This window comes from Cannabis sativa, chromosome 2 (assembly GCF_029168945.1).
Source record: "Cannabis sativa cultivar Pink pepper isolate KNU-18-1 chromosome 2, ASM2916894v1, whole genome shotgun sequence".
NCBI lineage: Eukaryota > Viridiplantae > Streptophyta > Magnoliopsida > Rosales > Cannabaceae > Cannabis > Cannabis sativa.
This window is the reverse complement of record NC_083602.1, coordinates 71,280,102-71,302,632: the sequence shown is the minus strand read 5'-3', so window position 1 is coordinate 71,302,632 and position 22,531 is coordinate 71,280,102. Positions and strand designations below refer to the sequence as shown.

The window sequence follows — 22,531 nt, the reverse complement described above, 5'->3', positions numbered from 1 at the left end:
GATTAATTCTAATTTTTGATTTTATGCGCCCGGGAAATGTTTTAGAGTAGTTACAGTGTTACCAACACGGGTACCAGGGGTACGAAGTGCATGTGGTACAACATTTAGTAACTCCCACAAGTACAATAAAGACCCTACCAACACGAATGCACAGTCGGTACTCTAGTGCATATGGTACCGTGGTCGTACTTCCATAGTGAACGGTCTTAACCATTTAGTGAGTCTAGCCTTTGGGCTCATGACAGCTTAAGCATAAAGCTGGTATTCCATTATCTATATATGTTTTATGTGTATCTTACTGAGTTTGTCGACTCATCAGTTTGCTACCTTTGTATAGGTAAGGGTAAAGCTAAGCTGAGCTTGGCAAGGATTGTACATATCGCGACAGTGCAACCTGGAGGGTTTTGATCTTATTACATTTCGGGTTTCTTTTTGTGGTTGCCATGTAGTTTGTGAAAAACATATTATGTAACTTCATATATAATACATGTATTTCCAACAATGGTTTTACACTCAGGATCCCGATTTACGAGGTTTAATAAATATAATAAAATAAGTTTAAATCTGAATTAGCCAATTTTCAAATACGAGCATTACAGTTTGGTATCAGAGACACCAGGATATTCACTGAAGATCGTCAAGATATGTACAATCAAGGCCAGTGTTGAGCTCAACTCACGGTTCCGTAAGCTTTTACCTTTTAACAAACTATTGATGTTGTATTGTGTTTATATGAAATGCTGTTTAAACCCTCAAATGCAGTCTTAGAAATATATTGAGCACTGTCTAACCTATATGCCTTGTGGGTTCACAGGCTAAGTCCTAAATAATGGACGCCTAGCAAAACGTAAGAAGACAGTGTGAAATGGTTGAGACCGGAGGTGGTCAGGATGGTAGAAATCTCCAAAATCCCAGTGGACGCGACAGAGGCCGTGGTCGTACTCATATAGGTGGCCAAGAGAATCCACCCCAGGATCCTTTTGATTGGGAGCAAAGGTTTGTTGAGATGCAGGCCTAAATCACTCAACAAGAGGAAGAGATTCGAAGACTTAGACAGCGGAATGCTCCTATTGAGCCTGGCCCGCAACCACCTGTTGTTGTGGTTCCTGCGGTGCCAGCAGAACAGCCTGTTGCTGGCACCCGTATGGAGCCTTTGTATGAGCAGTTTGGGGAGCAAGAACCTCTAGTATTTTTGGGAGGTCTTGATGTTTTAAAAGAATAGCAATACTTGACTGTGATCGAGACGACACTCAATTTCATGGGATAACTGAAAATCACAGTGTGGTGTGTGCCACGTTTCAATTCCAGGAAGATGCCTTGGTGTGGTGGGAGATGGTGTCCCTCACACGCGACGTGACTAGAATGACCTGGGAAAAATTCCAAGACTTGTTTAATGCTAATTATTATAATGAGGCAGTCCACAGTGTAAAGTGGAAAGAGTTTGTTGGGCTGGTATAGGGTTAGAATATGTCATTGACCGAGTATATGACCAAGTTTGATCGCTTGGCCAAACTGGCCTCTAGAATTGTGCCTACGGACTTTAGTAAAAAGGAAAAGTACTTGGTGGGGTTCAACACCAAGATCAGACATGATTTAGTCATCACCACTAATGACATTACAACCTATGCTGAAATAGTTGACAGGGCTCTTCGAGTTGAAGGAGCGGTGAAATTCCTGCAAGAAACCCGAGAGGCTCCTTGTAACGTCCCCACTTCAAGCCTCCATTGGGTCCTTACACCCGCGGAATAATGACTCTTATACACAAGTACATCACTCTGGCTGCTTCATGGACTCATGACTGACCTACAGACCAACACGAGTGTTTCCAGCGTGCTTTGTCCTCACTCGCACGCTTCTTGGAAAACTTCCCAGGAGGTCACCCTTCCTGAAACTGCCCCAGGTCAAGCACGCTTAATTTTTGAGTTCTTTCGTGAGGGGCTACCAAAAAACAAGATGCACCTTGTTGATATAGGTAGTACTAATCAATCTATTTAAGCTCTCTTCAATTTGTGTAGTCCCATACCTACACAGTCTCAAAATCATCCCACTTGACCTTCCCCAGGCGATGTGGGATTGCACAGCTTACCCCGCATTTCCCCTTACGAATCACGGGACTACTGACTGTCACAATCACCCCCCTTATGGGGTCCGACGTCCTCGTCGACCACACTTCTGGCTGGGTCAAGGCTCTGATACCATTTGTAACGTCCCTGCTTCAAGCCTCCATTGGGTCCTTACACCCACGAAATAATGGCTCTTATACACGAGTACGTCAGTCTGGCTGCTTCATGGACTGATGACTGATCCTACAGACCAACACGAGTGTTTCCAGCGTGTTTTGTCCTCACTCGCACGCTTCCTAGGAAAACTTCCCAGGAGGTCACCCATCCTGAAATTTCCCCAGGTCAAGCACGCTTAACCTTGGAGTCCTTTCCTGATGGGCTACCGAAAACAAGATGCACCTTGTTGATGTTGGAAATTATTTTACCAGGATCTTAGATCTACTCACAAGTATGTTGATTAACACCCTAAATATGAACTTTCTAAAACGATGAAATAAACACATATAAAGTTTAGGAAACCTTACATTGTGTGCAGTGGAATATAATGACTCCTTCCGTTCAGATATCTAGCTCTTGATTCCTTTCTGTAGCAGAGCATTATCAATATCTGAACCTGGATCTCTTTCTCTTAATCTTTAATGCTGAAACTCCTTCTTGCTGAAAGTCTTTCTTCACGATCTTCCTCACTATGATTATGGTATCACTTGCTGTGTGTGGGCACTACTCTTACACTAAGAATTTTGAAATTCAAGAGGGAAGAAAGAGAGAGGGAGTGGTCGGCCAGATAGGGAGAGAGAAGGCTCAGGTTTTTCTCTGAGGGAAAAATAGAAAATTTAAGTGTAATTTTCCTGAAGCTGTTGTGAAAATTATATTGATTTATAATTGCGCAAGTGTACACAATCACAAAAAAGTAATACAATGATAAGTAATCAAAGTTCGTCTCCACAGGGACTTTTTACTAAATAATGTTAAATCAACTACGAGCAATTCCAAGAATTTCAAATAAAAATAAAATAAAGTCACACATTAATTCACGAGAAAAATTTATAGCCTTGATTCTAAACTTGAGAACTAACTTTTTAAGCTAAATAAACTAAAAATAAGAAGCTAAAAGTGACTAAAGTGGTGGTAATTTCAGATTTGGAAATTAGACTTGGGTGATTAATTTCCACTTGTATGTCCCAGTTGATACAGCAATGACCCAGCAATGACTCAGCAATCCTGGCAGAGCTAACAAATTTCAAAAAAAAAAACCAGCAAGCTTTTTCCAAAACTTGCAATATACTATTCATAATCTCAACAATGCATTCCTACATCAGATTAGATCACAAATAGTCCAATATAGCATCAAATCTTTAGTTATGCATGGTAGCAAAATATTCCTATTTCACTACTAATTAATACCTAAAAGAAAAGGTAAAAATCATGCATCAATTAGAGGGGTTCAACTAGGTCTTGCTTTTCCAAGTAAGATCTAGCTTGGTAAATGTTAAAAATGGCCAAAAATTAACATTCAATCAATATTTCATCACAACTAATTGAACTAAGACAAGATTACTTCATCATTGCAAAATCAAAACACTAGTCCATACAAGGGTTCATAATCACCCAAATCTTAAAGAGTTTAGTTCATAGCTGAAATTAAAAACTCAAAAACAGAAAATAAATTGTTCATGGAGTTAAAGAGAAAATTAGAGAGAAGAAAATGATACAAAATGAAGTGGAGAGCAAGAGAAATGAGTGGTGAGCTCAAATCCTTTCTTTGGAGGTTGCCTTCTTCTCCTTCTTCTCAATCTTCTTCTTCTCTTCTTTGTACTCTTTCTTTCTGTACTTAGATATTTTCTGCTGTAATTTTCGTACTCTCTCTTTCAAAGTGCAGCCACCATTCTTCTAATCTCCTCCTCTTTTCTTTTTGCTCCCCAATTAGGGTACCAAAGTTTACCCTAATTGGAAATCCAAGTCATCACCCACTTGTCCTTCATTTTCCACATGTTTGTTGAGTCAATAGCCAAATTCCGCCACCTCAGCTCCTTTCTTTCTTCATTAAAGCCAGTTGGACTATCTGCCAAAATAAACTTACTGGGCTGACAAATTGCTACGCGATGATTGCTATAGCAATGCCAGTCAGCAATAAGCATTTTTCCAGCTCCTTTTTCTCCTTGTCCCAAATATTTCCACATACCTATTCTTGTATTTTTTCTGTTTAAAACACATAAAAACAATAACATAAGTCTATTTAACACTTACTAACACACACTTTCATTTATTACAAAGATACAACAAACTAAACACAATTACATAGGATAGACACTAATTGCTCAACAATTCACATTAAACTCAAGCTTAAAGATATGAAAATAACTCTAAATCTTAGAGTTATCAACACCCCAAACTTAGAATCTTGCTCGTCCTCGAGCAATGACAACACAAAATAAACAAAATAAAGCACAACAACAAATTTTTATACAAAGACTCAGAGATTTCATAGAAATTAAAGTTGGCCTAGCGAACATTGATGCTCTCAGAAAAATGGAATTAAATGGAATAGGATATTGCTTGCCGTAACTTTATATGTTGCCCCTTTAAAGTTTTTGTCATTGGATAACATTAATATTTCCCAAAAGTCACCTAATCAACCATTTATACAAGTATATCCCACCTAAACTTTGAACTTTCTACAACTACCTTAAACTTTTTTTCTTTTTCATTCATTTAAGCTCCATAAGTTGGATTAGTGCACTCCTCTCCACTAATGTAGTCTAAACTTATCCCCTTGATCAATAGGACTTTGCTAGGCTTGCAATGTTAGGCTTGGGTTTGGGTATGGTAAAGGATGTATTTAAGCTAGCTCAGCACCTAACCACTTCACTTGTCAAAAACCGAACATCTTCCTTATTTTTTTTCTTTTGACCCACTTCCCTAATTCAATACTCACAAGTATTTGATATTAAAATTGACTTCTCTTGCTATGTTTATTCTCCCTTTTTTTTTTTAAACTAAAATGGGTGGAACACCCCAAACTTAGTTGCAAGTATATAAATATATGTATTTTGTTTTTCTTTTTCTTTGCTGATTTTTTTTTTTATATGTTAGAAAGGAATTTATTACTATATTATACTTATATATAGCAAGAGAAAGTTAATTAAAAATGCATACTAATATACCTTGTGAGCTAATTCCCCCACCCCAAATTTACAACTCAACATTGTCCTCAATGTGGCTAAAAGTATAATCTTGAATTAGCTCGCCACAAATTACACTCACCGCACTCACCCCAAACTTAATGTGAAACTTGGCTCTTGACAAGTGAGCAATTAAGTTAGGACATATGTGGAAATGCAAATTAGGATTGACGTGATATGTATGATCGGGTTGCACAACAAGAATAGGCTAAACGGCTCAAACTTGGGTGACTAGGGAAAAATTCATTTTATAGGAAAGGTTAGAAAGGCTCAAACGTCCAAGGATGGCCTAAATCATTTCTAAGGGACAAGTCTAACTAGGATTTCGCTTCAAGGAGATGCACTAACCAATTCTAGATGCTAAAATTACATGTGAAATAATCGTATGAGAAATGCAAAGCATGGTGGAAAAATAAAAGTATAAACTAGTGAGGAGAGACTAAAGAGAAACATCCATAATATCCAACAATTCAGCATGACAAGGCAACAAATAAAATTAGGCAGCAACAATAATGGAATGAGCGGAAAGTATCATCATCGAGCAGAACACTAGGCAACATAAAAACTCAAAAATCTCTCAATGTCAAACTAACAACCACATAAACAGCATAAAATAAAAGTTCCAAACACAAAAGACAACACACAATTAGCACAATACAAACTAAAAACGACACACATCAGAAAAATAGAAATTAGTTTAGGTATTAGAAAACTCCCTCTACTCAGAGTCCTCGTGGGGCTCCTCCGGATTTGAAGCTGATGGCCTAGCCCACGGGTCGAGAACTTGTTGAGGGAACGACGGAAACTTGGGCTCAAATCGTGGCATGACCTTCTTGACTGTTAAGCATTTTTCTTTCTTTCTTTCTTTTTTTCAAACCCCAATAACAAAACCCTTGCTACCACCTGATATGCTTGCTGCCAAATAATGTTGCTAAGCCTTTGCTATAGCAACTGGGTAGCAGTTTTCCACCCCAAACTTAATTTCTTTTGCCCATCTTGAAATTTCAACACTCTATTGCCTTCTTCACTTGATTTTCCGCACAAAGAAAGGAAATACTTTCTTAAATTCACCATGACATTTATTTAAACTAATTATAATATATCTATATTTTTTTTTTTATCTTTTGCTTTTTTTTTTCTTGGGGTGCCTTTATTGAATTTTTTCTTCTCTTTTTTTTTTTTTCTCTTTTCATTTTTTTTTCTTTTCTTTCTTTTTTTTTTTTTTTGTTTTTCGATTCAATCTCTTTTTTTTTTTCTTTTGGCACCCCCAAATTACAAACATCAAGCATCCTTCAAGGAAATAGAGGCCTTTTCTCGGTTGACCTCTCCACTCCCAAACTTCACTCCTTGGCCTTTCACTAAGAATTTTCTTCTTGAAAGTGCTTCACGAAGTTCCACCACCCCATCGGGGTATACTCTCACCACCAAGAAAGATCCATCACACTTTGAATCTAGTGGTCCATGATTAGCCTTCGTTAACGAGTTGGAAAAAATCACTTGTTGCCCAACTTCAAACATTTGAGACCGAAATTTTCTACTAAGCTTCTTTTTCTTTCTCTTCTTTTTGGGTAGTTTTTTAGAGTCAAATGATGCTTTGTCTTTGCTTTCTTGTGCCTCGTGATCTTTAGCAATTTCTTTAAGGGGAATCTTCTTTCTCACCTTCTTACTAACTTTTAATTTGGACTCCTCAACCATGTTAGGATCCATATCTCCAATTGCTAAGCATTCTCCTATTGCATCCGGAGCACGTATGGGATGGAAAACCTTGAATGTGGCTTGCTCATCTTGAGCTCTCATGGTGAGCTCTCCTTTTTCAACATCTATCAAAGTCCTTCCCGTGGCAAGAAATGGCCTCCCTAAAATGATTGGAACTTCCCTATCTTCCTCATAGTCAAGAATAATGAAGTCCGCCGGAAAGATGAACTTATCTACTTGTACCAAAACATCTTCAATTTTTCCATCCGGATGAGCCATGGAACGATCCGCTAATTGCAAAGTGACGATGGTTGGCCTTGCTTCTCCAATTCCCAACTTCTTGAAAATAGACATGGGCATGAGATTAATACTAGCTCCCAAATCACAAAGAGCTCTTCCAACATCTCGACCCCCAATGGAAATTGGAATTGTGAAGCTGCCCGGATCTTTCAATTTAGGTGGAATTTTGTTCTTCAACATAGCGCTACAGCCCTCGGTCAAAGCGACCGTTTCAAACTCACCAAGCCTCCTTTTCTTTGTCAAAATTTCTTTTAAGAACTTGACATAATTTGGCATTTGCTCTAGCGCTTCTACCAAGGGAATATTGATATGGAGCTGTTTCAACACATCCAAAAACTTCCTGAATTGCCCATCTTACTGCTGTTTCCAAAATCTTTGAGGAAATGGAAGGGGTGGTTTAGGACTAGAACATACTAGTGCGGATTGCTGACTGTCAGGTTGCTGACCCTTTGCTGTATCAACTTGACTGGTATCAGCAAATTCCTGGGCAGTTTTGTTACTCAATTTTTCGTCGATTTGGATGGAAGTGGGCTCCCCACTACCCTTTATTTCCTCCTCAGAATTTTTCAGATGCTTCCCACTCCTTAGCTGAATGGCGTTGCATTGTTCCTTCGCATCCCTCCTTGGATTTTTCGTGTCGCTAGGCAAAGAACCTTGCGGCCTAGCTTTTAATTCATTGGCCAAATGTCCAAGTTGCAACTCTAAGTTTCGAAGAGAGGCAGCTTGACTTTGTATCACCGCATCATTTTTGCCCATATAATCCCGCATTAGACTCTCCAAAGAACTTGGTTGGGAATTTTGAGCATGTTGTGGATGTCGCGGTTGTTGTGAAAAACCCGGTGGATATGCTTGTCTTCCTTGGGCTGGTGCGGTGCTTGAGCTTGCTCCTTGACCCCCCAAGACAAATTAGGATGATTCTTCCATGCTTGATTGTAAGAATTTGAGAATGCCCCATTGTTTCTATTAAAATTCTGATTTCCCATGTAACAAACGGACTCCGGATTAGATGGACACTTCTCAAATGCATGCCCTTCTCCACAAAACACACATGAGACATCATCACTTTGAATGGCAGCAGGTGGTTGAATATTTTTAGAGTTCCCCATGCTCAAATTCTTCAAAACATTCGTCATGGAAGCCATTTGAGCTATCAAAGCCGCTATTGCATCTACCTCAAGGACCCCCGCCACTTTTCTACTTGTTGGAGCTCTTGTGTTGGACCATTGGTAGTTGTTACTTGCAATGGTCTCCAAAATCTCAAATGCTTCGTTGTAAGACTTTGACAAAATAGCACCATTGGCCGATGCATCTAACACCATTCGAGAAGCTGCATTCAAGCCATTATAAAAAGTCTCCATCTGAATACAATGTGGAATGCCATGATGTGGACACTTTCGCAAAAGTTCCTTAAACCTCTCCCACGCATCACTTGTGGACTCATCTTCAAGTTGCTGAAAAGACATTATCTCACTTTTGAATTTGGCATTTCTAGTAGGAGGAAAGTATTTCCTCATAAACTTCTCAGCAAGGTCATTCCAATTGGTAACAGAATCAGGAGGCAAAGTGTTGAGCCATGATCTAGCTCGGTCTCGTAGTGAGAATGGGAATAGCTTCAACCTTAACACCTCTTCACTCACTCCTTGGATCTTGAAAGAATCACTCACCTCCAAAAATGAACGGAGATGGAGGTGAGGATCCTCAGTTGGCATCCCGCTGAATTGCCCCACGGTTTGGAGCATTTGAAACATCACTGGCTTGAGCTCAAACTGCGGTGCTTGTATTTCAGGCCTCACAATGCCTGGATTGAGCTCATTAAACATGGGGGCTGCATACTCCCTTATAGCCCTTGCTCGATCATCTGCCAATATGATGGGATTAACAATTTGTTGAGCAATCCCATCATCATCAAAATTCTCAGCCATGATGTCTCGGCCCTTAGCCTTTTGAACCTTTCTTCTTCTTCGGAATGTGCGTTCAATCTCGGGATCAATAGGAGCAAGTTTAAAGTCCTCTTGTTGGTTCATACACTATAGATACCTGAGATTTCAAAGACAAACCAGCAAGATTAAAAGCACAAAAATTCTTAGATAGGATAGACACTTACTAACACACACACACATAAAAACAATAACATAAGTCTATTTAACACTTACTAACACACACTTGCATTTATTACAAAGACACAACAAACTAAACACAATTACATAGGATAGACACTAATTGCGCCACAATTCACATTAAATTCAAGCTTAAAGATATGAAAATAACTCTAAATCTTAGAGTTATCAGAAGCCTTCACTATCTATTTATAGCATTCCACTAGGGTTAGGTTTGAATTATTTGGCATTAAATAATGAAAATATCAGTTTAAATTCCCTACAAAAGTGGCCGGCCATGCATAGTGGATTTCGGCCTCACTTTTTACAATTTTGCAATTTTATCTTTTCTGCCTCTGATTTTCTCAAAAATGCCAATTTTCTAATTCAACCATTTAAATGCCAATTCTAACTACTTAATAACTATAAATAATTATTAAATAATATTGTCATTTATCATATTTATTAATTGAACCATACAAAGTATCATAATTAACAAATATGCCCCTAAAACTCTTTCTTTACAATTTCGCCCTTACTTAGTGAAAAATTCACAAATAGACATAGTCTAATTTGAGAATTATAAATGATTAATCAAAACCAATTATATGAGTCTTACAAGAAATATTATCTCAACTAATGGGGGGACCATGGGTCTATATAACCGAGCTTCCAATAAGTAGATCAAGAATTTATTACTAAAATTCACTAACTTATTAATTCTTCGTTGAATCCATGCATAGAACTTAGAATTGCACTCTCAGTATATAGAATGCTCTATATGTTCCACCATATAGACACATCATTAGTTATCCATTGTTATAATCCTAATTTGATCAATGATCCTCTATATGAATTATCTACACTGTAAAGGGATTAGATTACCGTAACACCCTACTATGTATTTTATCCTTAAAACACTTGACCCTGTATAAATGATATTTCAACTTATGTGAAATGAGTACTACACCATTTATGTTCGTTTGGTCAAGCTCGAAGCAGATCATCCTTTGCTTACTATTCGCCAGATAGAAGCTATAGATTCCATGCTTATGTTAGCGCTCCCACACAATTGCACTACCGTGTTCCCAAAATGTACGTATCACCCTGACCTGAAAGTAGGCTTAACTAACAAATCAAAGAATACGAATAGCCTTTCAAGATTGAGCCTAATCATAACAGGATTAAGAACATTTGATCTAGGATCAACTAGGCGATATTGACTTGAATAGATATTACGGTAAGTTTAATAAATCTAAGTCAAAGTTCAATATCGGTCCCTTCCGATGCATACTCCATGCATCCAACCTGAGCTTTACTTTAACCAATGCTCTGGAAAGAACATAGCACTTCTCCAAATGCAAGTAAACTCTGTTGTAGATTATCATATCAGTAAAACACTGTGTCTGATAATCTAGGAAACTTTATTCACATAGTCATGTTTACTTTCCAATGTGTTGACGACACAATTAACAGGATCAAGTATGTGAAAAGGGTTTCAGATGAATTCATACATTATATACATATAATCATGAAATAAATCATGTGAACCATGCAACATTAAATGTTATTTATGATCTATATTAATAAGTAAATCTGATTATATTGAAATGAGTTTTATTTAGGGCATAAAACCCAACAAACTCCCACTTGCACTAATATAAAACAAAATGCGCATTTCAAATAATCTCAACACCTTGATAGACAAATCAAGTGTAGTAGTAGTAGTAAACTCCTCGTAATAGGATCTTAAAGGTTGAATTAACCACAACCTTTTCTCCACCATTACTCTTCCTTAATCACAAAATCATTGATAATGTGAAATTCCTCTCTATATGTCTACTCTCTTGGGATATGGGATTCTATATCTTTGGCAACTACTTTTGGGTTAATTCGGAAATTAACACTAGTAGTTAAGGCAATTAGGAATGATGCCAAAAATGTATAGAACTTTTCTTAGACTGAATAAGTACCTTTCCTGCAACTTTAACATCCAGTCCCTCTCTGGTAGACCTAGAGACTTCATATAGGTTTTTACACTTCTCCAAAATCACTATTCCACCCCCAGAGTAACCACCATCTAATCAGAAAGATTTACTAGCACAAAGGCAAATTTCGAAATCTGATATGGTGTAGTCTAAGAGTTTTAAACACACCCTTATAGACTAACATATAGTTCCTCTTCTTAATCTTAGGATTTACTTGATTGTGTTCCAATGTTCTTCTCCTGGATTAATTTGATACCTACTCATTACTCCCACTCAACAGCAGGTGTCTGGTCTAAGGCATACAAAAGCATATCTAAGACCTCTCACTGTTGATTTAAGAAATTCTTTCATGGCTTTATCTTTTCTGGAAAAGTTGAGACTTTTCCTTAGATAAATAAAATCTATGCCTAAGAAGTTGTGAAGCTTCTATAGATTGCCATTAGAAAGAAAATGCTTCAGCATCTTACTAAAGTAAGTTGCTTGCATTAGAGTAAGTAATTGCCAGGTATACCACAAGTCATAGGTTTAGATAAACTCAAACCTATAATACTAGGAACAGGAAGTTTTGTTAAATCCATTGAATAGACTTTATTAACGAAAATTTCCTTTTACGTCCTTGTAATAGAAAATTTTGGTTATTCCTTGTGAATGGATTAAACCATAGTTCTATTGGCTTTTCTTCTTAGTTTCTTATCTTGACAATCCGTTACTTGTTTAAACTCACAATGGATTTTAATCACTTGTGTCTCCCAAGTCATAAGAAGGTGAGTTCCTAGAAACTCTCCCACTACGACAAGGTACCGTGAATTATGTCTAAGAAAACTAAATGGTATTGATCTCTTCGGTTGTGATAAGACAACAGAGGCAGTGGGATCATCATATGTCAAATAAGATGATAGAACACTTTTGGAATCAAGAAAAAAATATCTCCTTTATTTGCTACTTTATTTTCAGACTTAGTCATTTTCTTAGAAAAGTAGTATTTGTTTGAACAAACACTTTCTTATCTATTGACTATGGGATGGTCCACCCCTAATCACTTAGAATAGCTAACAAACCATGGTTAACAGTTCTAGCTTTTCTTAAGATTTTGATTAGGTCATCCATGAATGATTTACATTAAGTATACAACCATTACATCATTCTGAAATTGTATTACCATAGAAGGATTTAGGCAACGACTAGTAACTAATCATCAATATGCAAATTGAAATTTCTGGGGAGGTAAGTTTGGATATAATTCAAAAATCAATTTAATGATTTTTGAACTGCATATTTACTAACTATTTCTCCACCCCTATCAGTTCGCAAGATCTTTAACCACTTACCTTAATGGTTTTAACCATTGCTAGAAATTAATGAAATTTTTCAAACATTTCAAATTTCTTGCTAAAAGGTATATCTAGAGTTATCGTTTTAAGAATACAGCAAAAAACTCATATCTACCCCTGAATGTACATCCATCTGCGAATGAGATGAACTACTTTCAGTGGATATAGGCATATTAACTCTTTGCAGAGATTGATCTTGTCAAATCCACTATGAACAAGATACAAATGCCATAGATCAATAAAAATGTGGTTGTGTCTTTTTGATGACTTAGGTATAGTTACATCAAAGAGTTCTTAGAATAGTGCAAGTGGATCCTGGTCACAGAATACCAAACTCATATTCCATACAGTTTGAATTCATTAATAGAAGATGGATATTGAAAACTTGGAAAGTGTAACTGTATTGCTTCCTGGAAATAGAAATATAAGAAAATTTCTGTTTGGATTCTAAAATTAAAGTCAAAGACTTAAATTCAACCAAATATAATGAGTAATTCTATCTTGGACCACCACTACTAATTTAACTCTAAGTCTGATTTGCCAATACAAGTAGGAGATTTCTAAGATTGAGGATTTATATCAATTGGGAATAGAATTTCGGGATTATAATCATATGCGTCATTTAATTTCTTAAGAGAAAATATAGAATGACATGAAATGATTTATAGACCATTCATCCAATGATATGTTATTGAGCTAATTCGAAATGAATAAGCTAAGAGGAATTAGGATAATTTTGTTATTTAAATAACAATCCAACGATGCTCCAATTAACGCGAGTCAAAGTAATCTTATTTATAAATCTTCTTGTTTCATATCGTAAAAATACTAGTCTAAGGTGTCATCAATTGATGAACAGCTAGATGTTGTATATACAATATTTATCTTTCGAGATCTAACACTATTATGAATGTCTAATGGTGAAAATCTATTAGGGATTTATCTCATTAGATAAACAAACCAAGTTAGACCAACAATGAAGATTCGAAATTAAACTACAACTTAATAACAGAAAATAACATGGTTCAATATAAATTCATACAGAATTCATAAATTATTAAACATATAGCAAGTAGGAATGACCAGTGAAAATACTAAAACATACAATCCTAAATAATTTCCAAGGTTTCCAACAACCGATACAAAGGTCCCGTAGGCGAGAGTCAAAGTATCATTCATTGAATAGAGTTGTCAGCTCATCTAAAATAGAAACCATTCTAGCAACCTTTTATTCGATCAAAATAAGAATCCAACGTTGTCCCGGTAGGCGAGAGTCAAGGTTATTCTCATTTTATGAGCATCCACCATTGTTTCATGTTTTATAAGTTTATCTCTAAGTAGTCACCGTAGGGGAGAGTCTAATAGAGACGAAAACTTACAAAACACTTATCAAATGAGATCTTACGGTGTTAAATGCGTTCAACGAATAACCATCCATAGGGGGACGAAGTCTAGCGTCTCGAGGTTATATTGAAAACATTTAACTGTTGTAAGACCAACAATGGAGATCGAATATCTTAATAATAATAAAGCTCATTATTTAAAAAGAGTTGTATTTTCATGAATACTTATTTTAATCTATTTATTTTAAATATATATTTATTTAATTAAAATTTCCAATTTAGAATGAAAAATTCTAAATATAAATTTTAATTTAATATTTATAAATTTTACTTAGATGGATATGAAAATAACATGAATTATTTCCATCTTAGTAATAATTATCAATAAATATTTAGAAAAATATTCAATTTAAGTTGTTATAAAATTAATTTAAATTAATTTACAACTCAAATTTAATTTTCTATAAATATATATTGCATTTAAAAAAAAATTAAAGTATTTAAGAATACAATTTTCGAAAATGCATGTTAAAATAAAAAATAAATCCTGGAAAAATTATTCTAATTTAATGTTGGCCCAAAATTAATTAATAAAATTAATTTACAACAAAAAAATATATAATTTTCCTATTTAATTAAATATATAAGAAAATTTTCAAATATTTAAGTATGATGATGAAAATCAACTTAAATATTAATTTTCTATTTAATTAAATACACTAGAAAAATACTTCAAGCAAAAATATCACCTATCTAGATTTTCCTTCGACTAATTAATTAAATTTCTAATAAAATATATTTTACTTCATTTATTTTAATTAATCATTAAATGAAAAAATTATTGATTTAAGTTGATCCAAAATTAAAATAAATAATTTACAACTTTAATCTATTTTTCAAATAAAATTCGAAATTTCAGCATTTAAGAAATGCAATTTCGAAATTTGATTAATAAAGAAAAAATATATTTTGAGAATTATTTAAATTTAGTTGAAAAAATAAATTTCAACCAAAAATAATTTTCTATTTAATTAAGTGTCATGAAAAAGAAATATTTAAGTATCATGATGAAAATCAACTTAGATATTTAATTTTCAAATTAATTAAATGTATTAAATTCAAGAAATAAATAATTAAGTGTAGAGAAGGCTTAATTATTAATCTCTAGTTTAATACTAGGAAAAATATACTTAAAATAAATTGTACCAAAATTAATTATTTAAATAATTAATTTCACAATTTATAATATTTTCCTATTTAATATTAGAAATAATAAGTAGTCTAGAAATAACTATCTAGAAAATATCTTATTTGACTAAGTATCTTTTCCACAAAATTTGAAAAAATATCTAATTTAAGTTGTATTAGAAAAATCTAGAACTTAAATATTTTCAAATTTAAATTTAATAAAATATCAAAAATTAAGTTGTAACCAATTAATTTGAAAATATTCCATTTTAAGTTAATATTCGAAAAGATATTAACTTAAAAAATATCTAAAATATATCATTTTAAGTTAATATTCGAAAAGATATTAACTTAAAAAAAAAATATCTTAAAGAATCTTAATAACCAATGCCTAAAATTCTTCAACTTAATTTTGAAATTTGAAATTCAAAAGATATTCAGATTTAAGTTGATTAGTTAGAGATAACTAAATATCAACTTAAATAGGAATATTTAATGAAAAATTTAAATTAAGCTTTAGAAAGAATCTAGATGGTTATAATTCTATATTTAATTAAATATAAGAAAATACATATAGTTTAGCTTAGAATAAAATTCTTTAAACTATGATTTTCTTAAATTAATTTCAAAATAAATGAAATTAATTATGTTGCTAATCAATTTTATTAGGTTAAACTAGTTTAATTAACCTAGTACATTTATTCAAATCAGACAAATGGGCATTCACAATTGGGGTGGTTCATGTGAGGGGGTGCTGGGTTCAGTATGTCGTACCCACTACTATGGCTCCCAACACTCACACAATGCCCAAAAGAGAGGAATTTAACCTTAAAATGAACAACTGTTATTAATTGAATCGGCCCAAAAACTAAATGGGCCTAAATAAAATCTATCAAGAACTATCATATTTTATTTAGCAACAACAACCTATATGCATCTATAATAAAATTAAACACATAGGCTCACATAGGCACACAATTTGAAAGGATCCTATCATGTTTCTAGGTCATACACAGATGAAAGAAGATTGTAAATATACCTGTTACAAATTATTTACTTGACAAAGGGAGCCATGAGTTAAAATCAGATCATTGGATCTGTCAACAAGTTACCCATGGCTATTTGCAATCAAGCAATAATAGGTTTTAAAATACTTACAAACAATCTAAACCATATACTCCTGCAACAAGGTTAGCTGGATAGTTGGATGTAGGATTTATTTAATTTTAAATAATTAATTTAAATAAAAAAAATATTTTCGAAAAATTTAAAAAATTTTAAAAAAAATTCGAAATATTTTTAAAAAAAAATAAAAATTAAACCTACAATTTTGAAAAATTAGGTTTCAACCAACCTAAATGTCATTTCAAAATTTGCTAACTACTTTTAAAAATTAAATGTTATTTTATAAATAAAAATTAAATAAAAAATTAAAAAAGATAAATGAATATCTTTTTCAGATTTTAAATGTAATTTAAATAAATAAAATAACAAAATTTAAAAGTTAGCAAAACATCTTACATCTATTTAAAATTACATGATTATAGTTATCTTATTTTAAATTTAAATAAGGTCAAATTATTTAAAAAAAAATTAATTTAAAATATTTAAAATCTGACCTTAAATTTAAAAATAAGATAGATTATTAAGCAAAAAAGATAGATACTAACTATTTTTAAATTCAAATTACACTTATATCATGAATTAATTTAAAAAATATTAAATTAGTTCATTATGATAATTAGAGTTGAATTAGAAATAGTAATAGTATAAATACAGAACTACACAAACAATCGGAAGTTAATTCCATGAAAAAGCATGAGAAAAAACGAAGAAAAATGAAAAAATTGCGAGATGTAGGGACAGTATGCCAAGCATACGGTCCATGGGCGCGCAAGGGCTGGCTTGGGCGTGAAACCTAGGCGCAGGGGGCTGCTAGCAGCCTCTCCGCACGCGCAGGTGGGATTCAGCTCAACCCCGATTTTTTCGAAACTTCAAAAAATCATAATTAATTCAAATTAAATCGAAATTGAGTTCTATAAAAAAGTAACTTGCTTAATTATTTCCATACTATCCAATAAAAATAATTCCAGAAACAGATATTCAATTATTTTTCACGAAAATTCACAAACATCAATCAATCATCAAAAAACACTCAATACAACATGATACCATCCAAAACATCAAAAAAATCGTTTTAAAGTCCAAATTTCTTGCAAGCAAATCAATTACCATGGCTCTGAGGCCAGTTGTTGGAAATTATTTTACCAGGATCTTAGATCTACTCACAAGTATGTTGATTAACACCCTAAATATAAACTTTCTAAAACGATGAAATAAACACATATAAAGTTTAGGAAACCTTACATTGTGTGCAGCGGAATATAATGACTCCTTCCATTCAGATATCTAGCCCTTGATTCCTTTCTGTAGCAGAGCATTATCAATATCTGAACCTGGATCTCTTTCTCTGAATCTTTACTGCTGAAACTCCTTCTTGCTGAAAGTCTTTCTTCACGATCTTCCTCACTATGATTGAGGTATCACTTGCTGTGTGTGGGCAATACTCTTACACTAAGAATTTCAAAATTCAAGAGGGAAGAAAAAGAGAGGGAATGGTCGGCCAGATTGGGAGAGAGAAGGCTCAGGTTTTTCTCTGAGGGAAAAATAGAAAATTTAAGTGTAATTTTCCTGAAGCCTTCACTATCTATTTATAGCATTCCACTAGGGTTAGGTTTGAATTATTTGGCATTAAAATAATGAAAATATCAGTTTAAATTCCCTACAAAAGTGGCCGGCCATGCATAGTGGATTTGGGCCTCACTTTTTGTAATTTTGCAGTTTTATCTTTTCTGCATCTGATTTTCTCAAAAACGCCAATTTTCTAATTCAACCATTTAAATGCCAATTCTAACTACTTAATAACTATAAATAATTATTAAATAATATTTTCATTTATCATATTTATTAATTGAACCATACAAAGTATCATAATTAGCAAATATGCCCCTAAAACTCTTTCTTTACAATTTCGCCTTTACTTAGTGAAAAATTCACAAATAGACATAGTCTAATTTGAGAATTATAATTGATTAATCAAAACCAATTATATGAGTCTTACAAGCAATATTATCTCAACTAGTGCGGGGACCATGGGTCTATATAACCGAGCTTCCAATAAGTAGATCAAGAATTTATTACTAAAATTCACTAACTTATTAATTCTTCGTTGAATCCACGCATAGAACTTAGAATTGCACTCTCAGTATATAGAATGCTCTATATGTTCCACCATATAGACACATCATTAGTTATCCATTGTTATAATCCTAATTTGATCATCCTCTCCATTGTTATAATCCTAATTTGATCATCCTCTATATGAATGATCTACACTGTAAAGGGATTAGATTACCGTAACACCCTACTATGTATTTTATCCTTAAAACACTTGACCCCGTATAAATGATATTTCAGCTTATGTGAAATGAGTACTCCACCATTTATGTTCGTTTGGTCAAGCTCGAAGCAGATCATCCTTTGCTTACTATTCGCCACATAGAAGCTATAGATTCCATGTTTATGTTAGCGCTCCCACTCAATTGCACTACCGTGTTGCCAAAATGTACGTATCACCCTGACCTAAAAGTAGGCTTAACTAACAAATCAAAGAACACGAATAGCCTTTCAAGATTGAGCCTAATTATAACAGGATTAAGAACATTTGATCTAGGATCAACTAGGCGATATTGACTTGAATAGATATTACGGTAAGTTTAATAAATCTAAGTCAAAGTTCAATATCGGTCCCTTCCGATGCATACTCCATGCATCCAACCTGAGCTTTACTTTAACCAATGCTCTGGAAAGAACATAGCACTTCTCCAAATGCAAGTAAACTCTGTTGTAGATTATCATATCAGTAAAACCCTGTGTCTGATAAATCTAGAAAACTTTATTCACATAGTCATGTTTACTTTCCAATGTGTTGACGACACAATAAACAGGATCAAGTATGTGAAAAGGGTTTCAGATGAATTCATACATTATATACATATAATCATGAAATAAATCATGTGAACCATGCAATATTAAATGTTATTTCTGATCTATATTAATAAGTAAATCTGATTATATTGAAATGAGTTTTATTTAGGGCATAAAACCCAACAGTTGATATCGGCAGTACCAATCAATCTATTTAAGCTCTCTTCAAATGTGTAGTCCCATACCTACACAGTCTCAGAATCATCCCACTTGACCTTCCCCAGGCGATGTGGGATTGCACAGCTTACCCAGTATTTCCCCTTCTGAATCACGGGACTACTGACTGTCACAATAATCAGGGGTTAACCCTATTTGTGAAAATCCCGGATTATGTGACTAGGATTACCAGCACCTAGTCAGGAGCACCCGGGGATTCGGAATCTCTGCCTTCGCGGGACAACAGGTAAGACAGTAGTTAGCACGTAGAGTATGCGCGGTGGCGCTTATTTTGAGATTGATATATGTGAGAAATTGTAACCGGGATTAGGGTTATTACCCTAATATGAGCGGTTAATAGCCTAGGGTTATTACCCTAGTGATATAAGTTGAATAAATGCTATGCCATGCTAAGTGTATGATTATATTGAGATTTAAGGATTATGCAATCAAGGCATAATCAGGTTGGACTCGGTAATCAGAACCGAGAAGAACCATTCTAAGGCCTTATTGTAAATACACGTGTGAGAGCAACACGTAGGTTTATGCCACGTAAACATAAATAGGCATGTGAGCGCAACATGCAGGTCTGTGTCACACATACAGATTTGTATTGCATTGTTGTTTGTATTATATGATGAGCATATTGTTGATATGTTCTATACTGTCTTGCTAGGCTTGGCTCACGGGTGCTCTACTGTGCAATAAAGGGTAAGACTATTTCTGATCAGCCATGAGTGCAGGAGCTGGACGAAGAATGTACATGTCCGAGCCATATCAGACCAAGCAGGTTGGGGTCTACCAGTGTTGTATTTTTTTAGACTCTGTTTTGCCGCTTAGGCCAGCTGAAAGAAAAGGACTTGTAATAATATTTTGTAAATGTTTTTGGGATCCCAACTTCTGTAACTTTTAGATTGTAAAGTTTAAATTATTACAAGTTTTATTTTAATTCCGTTTATAATTAAAGTTTAATTTGCGCGCCAATCTTATTAGTAATCCCAATTAGGCGATTAGGATTTCGTAAATATCTTGGGTAGCGTGCCTAATTATTTAGGGCGTTATAATTTGGTATCAGAGCGCCAAGGTTTTTAAACTTCCTGTAGACCGGCCAAACATGTACATTCATCGTCAGAGACAAGCTCGACTCATGGTGTAGTAAGTATTGAGAGTAAATACTCTACTGATTGTGTGATCATCTATTTACCACTTTCCGTTTTAGGCAGTATGCAAGCATCTAGAGTGTGTATATGTTATATGATGCCATACTTTAAATGCTATTTGATTACGTGAATATCTATATGGGGTAAATAAACGAGTTAGGGTTTAAGGCAATAAGTGCGTAAGTGTGCTATTGGTGCTTAACTCGCTGGAGTTGTTGATTACAAGGGTACTAGTAATGGACCCTCCGCAATCATCTAGACCACAGGGCGAGCAAGTAGAGCCTCGGGCTGCCCAAATCGATCCACCGACACCGCCTCCACCTCCGTAGAATCCGGGGGATAATGCTAGGGTTGGTAATGCTAATCCTCCTGTTGATTCGCAGTAGATGTTTCAAGAAATGAGAAGTGTCATACTTCGTCAAGAAGAAAAGTTGCGACGATTAAGGCAACCGGCACCGACTGCCCCTGTTGATCAAGTGTTACCACCAGCACTTGTGCCAGTGGTGGGTAACCAGGGGTTTGTTATGCCGCATAGAGACTCGGTGTTTAAGCGGTTCGTGAAGCTGCAACCTCCGACTTTTCTGGGAGGTATTGACATAATAAAGGCCGAGCAGTGGATGAGCACAATCACCCGTATCCTCGATAATATGGAGGTGACAGGAACTGAAAGAGTGAACTGTGCAGCCTTCATGTTACAAGATCATGCCCGCGTCTGGTGGGATATCGTGGGCCAAACCAGGGATGTCAATGTAATGACCTGGGAGGAATTTAAGAATCTATTTGAAGAAAATTTTTACAATATTGCTGTGAGAACTTCACACATGGAGGACTTTGTGAAGCTTACTCAAGGGAAAATGTCAGTGGCTGAACATACCCTGTAGTTTGATCGGTTATCTAAGTTTGCTGGTGATTCTGGTGCCCACAGATTTCACCAGGAAACAGAAATATGTGAGAGGACTGAATGCCACAATCAGTCGGGACTTGAAGATTACCACTTCACATGACACTTTGTACAAGAAAGTGGTGGAGCTAGCCTTGATTGCTGAGGAGGCTGAGCAACATGTTGCAAAAGAGCAGACTGTAAAGGATGCCGTCACGGTATCGAACCCTCCTGCTAGTGGTAATGTCAGTAAAGGGACTGACAGTGGCAACCCTGATCACAAACGGAAGGTCGAGGCTTTCGGAGCATCAGGGGGTAACAGAAAGTTTCGGGGAAACAGAGGTGGCCACCAGGGCCACGGCTCCTCATTCTGATCATATCTCGAGTGCCCTAAATGCAAGAAACACCATTCGGGTGAGTGTCGGGCCAAGACATGTTTCCAGTGTGGCATGGTGGGCCACTTTATCAGAGATTGTCCTCAGCCTAAGAAAGAGGAGCCTAAGAAGAATACTACTCAGAACCCGGGGCAACTTTTTACCATGACTCAAGCTGACGCGGATGCTAGTCCATCAGTTGTGACAGGTCAGTTGTCTATTAATGGTTGTTCTTATACTGTATTGTTTGATTCAGGGGCTACTCACTCTTATGTGTCGAGTAGAGTTATTCAAAGTTTCCATAAGCCATGTGATATTTATGCTTCGGGGTTCGGAACCCTGTTACCCTCGGGAGACCTTATTGTATCAACTAGGTGGATTCGGTCTTTGTCCTTTTGGATTGACAGTTGTGAGTTGACCGCCAATCTAATTGAATTGCAATTGTCTGATTTTGACATAATCCTGGGAATAGATTTTTTATCTAAGTATGGGGCAAGGATCGACTACAAACGAAAGACGGTAGTATTTGAGCCCGATAGTGCTAATATAGCAGTATTCGTGGGTAAGGTTCAGGCACGCATACCAAGAATAACATTGTTGAAAGCTAAGGACTTGATGAGCAGAGGTTGTCTGGGATTCATAGTCATTGCAGTGGACACCAGTCAACCTGTGACATCAGGGCCTGAGAATACAAGTTTGGTATGCGAGTTCCTTGATGTCTTTCCAGA

At 35.1% G+C, this 22,531-nt stretch overlaps 2 protein-coding genes and 1 non-coding gene across 3 annotated transcripts; 2 read left to right on the top strand and 1 right to left on the bottom strand.

The window, feature by feature from the left end:
- Positions 1–6,526: 6,526 nt before the first annotated feature.
- On the bottom strand, positions 6,527–7,996 carry LOC133034490 (uncharacterized). The gene is made up of 2 exons (XM_061109581.1): positions 7,655–7,996; positions 6,527–7,555 (listed from the first exon to the last, which is right to left on the bottom strand). Exons 1-2 carry the CDS (start codon positions 7,994–7,996, stop codon positions 6,527–6,529), a joined length of 1,371 nt encoding a protein of 456 aa, XP_060965564.1.
- A 618-nt stretch (positions 7,997–8,614) lies between these two features.
- Positions 8,615–8,721, top strand: LOC115721629 (small nucleolar RNA R71). Its single transcript, XR_004012636.1, has one exon. It is a non-coding gene; the product is annotated as a small nucleolar RNA R71 (small nucleolar RNA).
- A 12,214-nt stretch (positions 8,722–20,935) lies between these two features.
- On the top strand, positions 20,936–21,803 carry LOC133034489 (uncharacterized). The gene is made up of 2 exons (XM_061109580.1): positions 20,936–21,426; positions 21,485–21,803. Exons 1-2 carry the CDS (start codon positions 20,936–20,938, stop codon positions 21,801–21,803), a joined length of 810 nt encoding a protein of 269 aa, XP_060965563.1.
- Positions 21,804–22,531: the final 728 nt, after the last annotated feature.

Excerpts from the sequence above, each read along its gene's own strand:
- LOC133034490 (XM_061109581.1), bottom strand. The coding sequence starts at position 7,996 with ATGGGCAAAAATGATGCGGTGATACAAAGTCAAGCTGCCTCTCTTCGA. Across the intron at positions 7,556-7,654 it reads ACAGTCAGCAATCCGCACTA|CTCCATATCAATATTCCCTT; the intron begins GTATGTTCTAGT and ends GTGTTGAAACAG.
- LOC133034489 (XM_061109580.1), top strand. The coding sequence starts at position 20,936 with ATGTTTCAAGAAATGAGAAGTGTCATACTTCGTCAAGAAGAAAAGTTG. Across the intron at positions 21,427-21,484 it reads TCAGTGGCTGAACATACCCT|GAAACAGAAATATGTGAGAG; the intron begins GTAGTTTGATCG and ends AGATTTCACCAG.